This window comes from Fulmarus glacialis, unplaced genomic scaffold (genome assembly GCF_000690835.1).
Source record: "Fulmarus glacialis isolate BGI_N327 unplaced genomic scaffold, ASM69083v1 scaffold41752, whole genome shotgun sequence".
NCBI lineage: Eukaryota > Metazoa > Chordata > Aves > Procellariiformes > Procellariidae > Fulmarus > Fulmarus glacialis.
The window spans coordinates 1,252-9,758 of NW_009197943.1; the positions used below are offsets into that span (position 1 = coordinate 1,252).

Sequence of the window (8,507 nt, forward strand, 5' to 3'; positions counted from 1 at the left end):
AAGGGGACACGATGCAAATGGTCCCTCTCGGCCTCAGCATCGCTTGGGCCCCCACTGTCCATGAGGTCCCTCCTCACCCCTGAGCCGGGCTGAGCATAATGGTGCAGAGCAGGTAAGGAGACCTCTCTGTTTGCCAGCTTTTGGGGCTAAGCAGACAAAATATGAGTTACAGTGGAGATACAAAATGGAGGGAGCTTCAGGTATCTCCCATAACTTTGGCCATGCTGGGTGCCTCACAGAGGTTATCTCGGCAGAGATAACCGAGCTGCTCATTATCCTCGGTGGTGTAACGCTGCTGTCCCATGGAGGGGGACAGGGACTGTGTCCCTGCTCTCTGCACCTCCCTCTCGGCAGGTCACAGGCTGGGAAGTCAGGAGCTTTTTGAGGGGTGCAAAGCCCCTCATGGTGTGGAGAAGCAGACCTGACACCCAGCTAGTACCTTGCCACAGGCTTCCCCCAGCCCCTGGACAGCGGTTTCACCAGGAGCATGAGCTGATGGAAACCAGCGAGGGCAAAGCGAGCAGTTCCAGCCATGCAAAGCCTTCTGAAAACCTTCCCTTTGCAGGGGGGAGAATAACTATTGAAAAACAAGACGTTGCTGTGAGACTTCAAAGCGCCGTCAGCCAGGGTGAAACGCTGTCAGCTGGGGCAGTGAAGCGTGTTGAATAAAAGGTCTTTGTCCTACAGAGATGCTTGGCTCATCTCCAGTCACCATCGTGATCACGTCTGAGGCTGACACCTGGGACATCGACGCCTCCTCTTGTCTGGGCTGTGGACAGTTCGTGGATTGGGACAGGATGCCAGACCCAGAGCAAGAGGCGCATATCCCCCGAGACATCCTCAGCAAGCCCCCGAAGGAGCTGAAGAAGCTGGCAAGAGAAGGCTACTGGGCAGCGAGCCGCGCTCTGAGAGCTCAGGTCTACCACCAGCTCATCCAGCAGGTCGCCTGCCGGCTCGTCACCCCAGATGCTCTCGTCTACAGGGACGTGACGAATCGGCTCTTTGGGAAGCTGAGTGTGAGCTCCCACCCTTTGCCCGAGTTCCTGGAAGGATGCTCCATGCCCACGTACTGCCTCAACCTGGAAGGGGTCACCGCCTTGAAGAAGATCCTCATCTGTGTTGGCAATCTTTTCCCTGACATAACTTACAGCCCGATCCTCCCCTCTCTGGTGGCTCTGCTGCTGCACTACAGCGAAGATGAAGCTCAGTGCTTTGAGAACATCTCTCGCCTCATCGCCAGCAATGCTCCCCACACCAGCTACATTGACCAGTCCTTCCTGGCCCACCAGGCCTCCTGCATGACTTTTGGGGATCTGGCCAACAAGCACTGCCCAGCAGCTCACAAACTTATAGCCAGCACCTCTGAGAACGTCTTTGAGGTCTACTCCGAATGGTTATCGTGGCTCTTTCACGACCTCCCCTTCAATTACGCCATCCGCGTCTTTGATGTCTACCTGCTGGAGGGGCAGAAGGTCCTCTACCGCATTGCTCTGGCCTTGCTGAAGCAGTACAGGCTCTCGGTGACCTCCGCTGAGCTGGAGGGGACCGACATCAAGGCAGACCTGCAGGCGTTCATGCAGAACATTGCTGAGCACGTGACTGTCGACAAACTCCTAGAGAGAGCCTTTGGCATCCGGCTGTTCTCCCGCAAGGAAATCTGGCTTCTCCAGATGGCCAACAGGAAGGCATTAATGGAAAGGGGCATAACCATGGTGCAGAGCAGGTAAGGAGACCTCTCTGTTTGCCAGCTTTTGGGGCTAAGCAGACAAAATATGAGTTACAGTGGAGATACAACATGGAGGGAGCTTCAGGTATCTCCCGCAGCTTTGGCCATGCTGGGTGCCTCACAGTCCCCTCGTGGGGGACCCTGTTAGGAGGCACCATACAGTTAGAGCTAGCAATGTTAACAGAAAGCTCAAGATGCAAAAAGCATGACAAAACCTGATGCATGGGGGCTGCACCCCTAAAAGCAGATGGGCACCCTAGCTTGGCAGTAATGGAAGTCCTCCCTCACCCAGGCAGTCCTTCCACCTGGCCGTGGACATGCAGAACTTCAGCTCCAGCATTGTAACGGCTCAGGAGATGCGCATCATCTGGTCCTGGATCCCTGAGCGCTTCTCCCTTTTCCCCCCGCTGCTGCTCTTCTCCACCTCAGAAGATGGGTGCAGCCTGCAGAGGTAAAGCGTCACCTGCCCGTCGGGTCAGGTTGGGTCAAATGGGCCAGGCGTAAAACTGAGTGGAGGTTGGTGGTATAGAAAGGAGCAACATGTGGTGTCCACAGGGTACATCTGAGGTATCCTGGGGACTCTCCTGGGCTCGATTCAAGATCTTGAGTGTGGTCTGGGCCAGCGCTGGCTGTAGGGCAGAGGGCTGAGGCTCAGTCAGATGGCAATCAGCAACTCGGCACTGCACGGGGAACACTGAGCCCTGCGGATGTGCCGTGCAGGGGGACAGCACGTGCTACAATCGGCCAGGTCCAGCCAGCACGCCATCTCCAGGGCTCCACTTGCCTCCCAGCGGCACAGCACACAGGGCGGCTGCTGAATGCTGCAGTCAGTGCGGCGGCTCAAAACTGAGCTGGAAAACAAGTTTGCTGTTGACTTCCCAAGCTGTGAAGTGGCAAAAGCCTTCCAGTGGGCTAAGGCTGCCTTTGCATGAATGTTTTCAGGCAGGAAACGCAAACCTGCTCCTCCGTAGGAGCACGTTAAGCTGAGAGGTTGCACTCGCAGAGCTCAGGGCAGGGGCAGACAGCACGTGGGTACATCCTGCGATGGGGAAGACATCAAAACACAAGTTAGGAGAGCTCAAGTGTCATGGCCAATGCCCAAAATTGCAATAGAAAGACCAGTGTCGGCACTGGAGTCAACCCAGGGCCCAGTGACACCCGCTGCCACAGCCATGGAGCGAAGGATGCGGTGGGAAGCAGGGACATCCCCGCTACGCTCAGTGCTGGGGCGTTTCTCTACTGAGATGCAGCTCACTGCTGACCGGGAAGGGATGCCGGGAGTCCAGGGACTGGATGCTGCCCATGCCGCCCCAGGTTCTCAAGGTGATGTTTAACAGTGGGGTGCAGTGGTAGTGCCTCCGTTAGCACCACGAGCATGCTCCCCCAGCCCCGTGAGAGGCGAGCAGGCGCCCCATGGCAGAGGGGTGCAGCCCCATTCCAGGAAGCACAGCCCTGCGCCTTTCCAAGGCAGCAATGGAGTGCAGAGCCCAGATTACGAAACACATCCAGATTAAAAGCAATCTCATTTGGCAAACTCCCCCCATGAAGCATCTCCCCCACCCTGGTGCCTGAGGATAGGGTGGGAGGATTTAGTGTTTGGATTTATCTGAGCTATTACCTGCTTCACCAAGCAAAAATGATGACTTGAGAAGTCCCATAAGCCAACTCCCTCCGTTCCTGCACAAACACTGAAGCTGCTCGAGATACATGAGCTGCTGTCCTTCCACAAGCTCCCTTGGGCACAGCAATAGGCTGAGAAGAGCAGCCGCCACTCTCCACTGTCCTTTACAGCCTCGTGCTTGCCGCACACCCAGGCTCTCTGCGTGGCATGCTGCTCCTGGGTCTCAGAACCCCATCGACCCAGCCTCCTTGTTCATCTCTGCAGGTTTTACGCGTGCTGTGAAGGCTACGAACCGACGGTGCTGCTCATAAAAACAACAGAGGGGGAGGTAAGTATTTCCCAAGCAGAAAAGTGGGCTGCGCTGGTGCCGATGTGGGGAAGGGGACAGGGTGGTTGACCCCACCAGCACTTCTTGGAGCAGCCATGGGGCTGCGTGGTCCCCCTCCTGCCCTGCCCCAGGGTCTGTCCCAGCTCCCAGGAGAGAACAAACTGCACCCCTAGGCACCAAGAGCCACCTTAGACACAGGCTGGTCTAAAGGGTGCTGCGGGAGGGAAACAGAGGAGGAGTCAGTGAGATGGAGAGAGGCCATGAGTGATACTCTTTTATTGCAAATACAGACTAAATCATGAAGTCCTTGCTAAGCAGACTTTCCTGAAGTCAGCAGATGCTTTGCCTGAGCCAGGACTTGCTTTCAATGCATTAAATGCATGGATCTCTCTCTGATTGCAAGAGCAGCCACACAAGGGAAATGGAGGAGAAATAAGGACAGCTTCTACATTATTTGAAAGTTGTGAAATAAGTGCAAAAAAACCCTGAGCCAAGCCTCTTCCCAGGGACTCTGAGAGTGGATCATAAACCTGTATTTTATCTCTCCACTGTTCATCAAACAGCGGAGGCAAGTTCTGTAAATTGTTCAGGCATCCCAAAGATTTATTGACCTACCCATCCTGATTTCCCAAGCCTGACACTTCAGCGTGGTGTGGAGATAAACACCCTGCCACCCCCTAGGGCCTTGTGCAGACAAGAGAAGGTGACTTATAAAACCTTGTTTCCTACACATTTTAGCTCATTTTATTCCTTAGCTAGTGCCAAGGACAGGCACGAGTTCCCACCTCTCAGTAGGTCCCCTCCAGCTGTGGTCAAGTCAAGGACGTTCACACTAGGGTCAGCCTGACCGCAGGTGGAAGAACCCCCGGGACTGGTTAAAAGCCTTGTAGGTAAAAAAAAATGTGCTACCTGAGTCTTTGTCATTTTAAAACACATTTTCTCTAAAGACTCATAAAACAGGCGAGCACCTTGCCACCGTCCAGGGGCCAGCTGAGGACAAGGGACTCCTAGACCACCGTCCACAGCATGTTGCAATACTGTTCATATAATGCTTTGAGTCATACAGTTATTCCTTTCCATTGCTGGGAGCTGGATTGGGCTCGGGGGTAGGAGGCACAGCTCCTGCTCCCAAGCCCAGGCCAGGGAATGCACCAGCACAGCCGAACCAGCCCTGCTCAATCAACCAGCACACAGCTCACTGCAATCGCCTCTGCTGCACAAGAGCAACCCCCCAAATCTCCCAGAGCCCCCCCTTACGCACTGAAGCTGAGCGGACTCACGTCCAGAGCACCAGTGACTTCTCAGTGCAGGATTTAGCTGTGATAGCAGAATTTGTCTCTCCGATTCCCCCAGGGACCTCGCAGAGCCCTTGCCCTCCTGAAGGCACATGCAACGGCCGATGTTTCTGGGGCTTGCTCTGGTCCCAGCCGTCTCCCCCACTGACTCCCCGCAGCACTGACGGCTCCCTGTGCTCTCTCCCAAAGGTGTGTGGGGCGTTTCTCTCCTCCGACTGGAGTGAAAGGAAAAAGAATGGGGCGACATCGGGCTTTTTCGGGACAGGGGAGTGTTTTGTGTTCACTGTAAGTCACATTTTATTTCTGGGTTTACGCTTATGGTTTTGTCTGTTAATTACTTTTTCCTTTACTCTTCTGACAACTCAGGGCATGGTGGCACCGAGCTGCTTCCTTACCACAGTCCCACCGCTGCCCCTTAGCTCTGGCAGGAGGCAGCAGCACAGAAATTGCTGTGCTGGATCAGAGCAAACGCAGAACGAACTCCTGCCTTGGGTGAGCCGGCTTGCCCCGAGCCCCCGAGGCAATGTGCAGTAACCCTGGGTGGGTCTTGGAGCATCCTCCCGGGATGACAGAAGGGCAGCATGCACGGCAGGGCGGGTTTCTGCCCTGTTTGCTCGGGGCAGCTCCTGGATGGAGCATTCCCAAATCAGCCCCGAAGTCCCTGAACAGGGAGCAACCTGAGTTGGTCCAAGAGATCCCAGGGGCAAAGTCCAGCATCCATCCGCTATCCCACCAGCATCCATCCAGCATCCACCCGGCAATGTGGGCAGTGCAGGTTTGCCCATCTCCAGCAGCACCTGGCAAAGACAAAACCAAATGCTCAGTCACAGCCACCTCCAGAGCAGCCCTGGCACTGCCAGGATGCCTTGTCACCTCCCTGCCGCTGGTCTGGACCTGGCACACAGCATTTGGCCCCCAACCACCTGGCCAGGCAGCACCATCTTCCCCCAGCAATGGAGAGATGCCCTGAAGGACAGGGCTCACCACGTTTCTCCTGCTTTCCAGGTGAAGCCCGAGACAGAGAGGTACGAGTGGGTGTTCATCAAGAAGCCGGAGCTGGCCAAAGCTGTGCCACGCTCACGCCAGCGGTCGCCTTCGCCCTCTCCCGCATCCCTCCTCAGCTCCTCCCCGGACAGCTGCAGCACCAGCTCGAACCATCTCACCGTGCCCACACCACAGAGGAAAGGCCGTCTCTCCCCGTTTCTGGCCATCAGGCATTTCCTTCTGCCTTCCAAAACAGCCTCCATGTTCATGTCCGGGTCACGGGAAGGGATCATTATCGGTAATTAACGAATAGTGGGCACCCACCCACCAACACACTGCTGCTTTGGCTGAGAAGGGCTCTACTCCAGACTAAAATCTGAGCTGCCTGTAGAGGCAAAGACCTCGTGGTTTAGGGTATGAACTTAAAGTCAGGGGAGATGAAGTCATCCCCCTCTTCCTCAAAGTAGCAGGAGAGTGCAAAGCTGCACAAAGGCAAGGATGCTCCTTCTGAGAGCCCCAGAGCTCTCTGCCACCTGAGGGGGAGAACCGTAGCCCAAACCTCCTGGTGAGGTTTGCACCCTTGGGGCTGGCGTGTCCTTTCCCAGCCCTTTGATCCGCTTTGTGTGGGATGTGGAGATGCAGGTAGGGATCAGCCCGAGGAAGGGCCGGGCACGGTCACCCAGAGCAGACACGCCAGCTGCCTGCCCCTGCTGCCGTCTGCCGGGTCAGGCTTGGGCATGGGGGTTGAATCTTTGTACCCCAACGCCGCCGGGGTGGGTTCGGCAGAGGACCACAGCAAGTCAGAAATGTCTGCAGCACAGCCTCTGTCTCCCTTTCAGCACTCAGGAGCAGGATCAGGGCAAGCCTGGCTGTGGGCATGCAAGGAGCTTTCCTTGTTCTCCAGCTCTCCAAGCAGTTTAATAATTCATCTTGTGCTACCAGGGCAACCTCTCACACTGGCTGCCGTGTGCCAGCTGCCCTGCAGATAGCTCTCCGGGAGCTCTGCCTCCATGCTGACATCCCGATTAGAAGGCAGCTCAGGGCATCCCCAGCCCAGCTCTGCGCTCTGGCCAAAGGACAGAAAGCTGAGAGATGGGCGCAGTCCCGAGAAACCTCGTCGGCTGGGCCAGTGTCCCTGCTTGAGTAGCCACGGGAGGAGAGCAGATCCTGACCATCTTGCTTTTGCTTTTGCAGGTGGAGGGGGAGGCCAAGCTCTGTCCCTTGACGCCAACCTGCTCTGGGGGCACACGGAGCACTGCGAGACCTTCGACAACCCTCCGCTCTGCCAGGAGAACTTCAAGGTGCAGCTCTTGGAAGTGTGGGGCTTTCAAAATGCCTAAGTCCTGTGGGGGACAGCCCCTCACCGTGCCGCCCACGGAGATGGGGACCCCTCACCGCACTGGCCGCCACCCGGCCCGCCTGCTGCCATCTCTGCCGGCAGTGCCACAGGCACCTCCACTCACCATCCTCCCCTCCATGGTCAGCCGTCATGGTGGTGTGGAGAGAGGGCAATGCGGTGGCAAGAACGGGACTGTGGGTGCGCCTTTGGGGATGTTTGAGGTCCTCTCCCGCAGTTTAAACCAAGCCCGCTCCACCCAGTCTGTCCCAGTTTAGGATGCTGGAGGGAAGGTGAGCCAATCCAGTGTTTCTCACACCTCCCTGGCCTGTTTGTAGCTTGGGGCTCAACAGCAAACCAGTGGTACCGCAGCACAGGCAGATTTTATAGGAATTTTGATCCTAGGCAAAACCCAACACCGAGGTACAAAGCTCACCAGAAACACCCTCAGACCCCGCTTCCCTGTGGTCCCAAGCCCAGCACCACCCTTCAAGCCGTACGCAGGATTTTGTAGTCTCTGCAGGTTACCAGGACTCCCCCAGGATCACGCACTGATCACTATCCAACACAAATCGGGACTCTTTTTGTCCATGGTTGAAACTGCTGATCAGTGATTAGCGAAGTCCTACCTGGTGTTTATACACCAGCAGCCAGCAGGAACCCCCCAGCTGAGTACTTGCCTTGTCATTTTTGTATTAAACTGAAGATCTATATTCACCACAAAGGGCTGATGTAAGACTGCGAGCAGTGAATACATATGAGCCTTAACCAACGTGCCCCAACTACCTGGGGTCAGGACAATGGGAGACGTGCCATTTTAAAACATGAAATGTGAGCGTGTACGTGTAGCTCGGTCAGACAAGGCAACCCTTGCGGGAGGATTGTAGGCCATAGAGATATCATTCTGGCTGCAGGATGAGAACGTCTCCCATGTCCAAATATACTTTCCACTTGTGGTTTTATCTTTCATACATTCCACTTCTCGAGCTATTCAGAGCAGGAGCTATCGCTGCCTTGGTGCCTGCTTCCAGCGATGGCAGGAGGACGTGGGCAGGAGGAGGCGATGGCAGCAAGTTCACACAGTACCAGTCGTGCGGCAGACCTAGGAATTGCTTGTAGCCTTCAAACGGTATCAGGATAAGAGGCACAGCCCTCCGTGCCCCTGTGCCTGGCCTTCGCCCGCAGAGCTCAAATGAAAGAACACTGCAGAATTACTC

At 55.9% G+C, this 8,507-nt stretch overlaps 1 protein-coding gene across 1 annotated transcript; it reads left to right on the plus strand.

Moving 5' to 3' along the window:
* The first annotated feature begins 689 nt into the window (after positions 1-689).
* Positions 690-7,294, plus strand: LOC104073072 (TBC1 domain family member 24-like). Its single transcript, XM_009572733.1, has 6 exons — positions 690-1,723; positions 2,019-2,177; positions 3,612-3,675; positions 5,160-5,255; positions 5,976-6,252; positions 7,149-7,294. Exons 1-6 carry the CDS (start codon positions 690-692, stop codon positions 7,292-7,294), a joined length of 1,776 nt encoding a protein of 591 aa, XP_009571028.1.
* Positions 7,295-8,507: the final 1,213 nt, after the last annotated feature.

Excerpts from the sequence above, each read along its gene's own strand:
- LOC104073072 (XM_009572733.1), top strand. The coding sequence starts at position 690 with ATGCTTGGCTCATCTCCAGTCACCATCGTGATCACGTCTGAGGCTGAC. Across the intron at positions 2,178-3,611 it reads GATGGGTGCAGCCTGCAGAG|GTTTTACGCGTGCTGTGAAG; the intron begins GTAAAGCGTCAC and ends TCATCTCTGCAG. Across the intron at positions 5,256-5,975 it reads GGGAGTGTTTTGTGTTCACT|GTGAAGCCCGAGACAGAGAG; the intron begins GTAAGTCACATT and ends CCTGCTTTCCAG.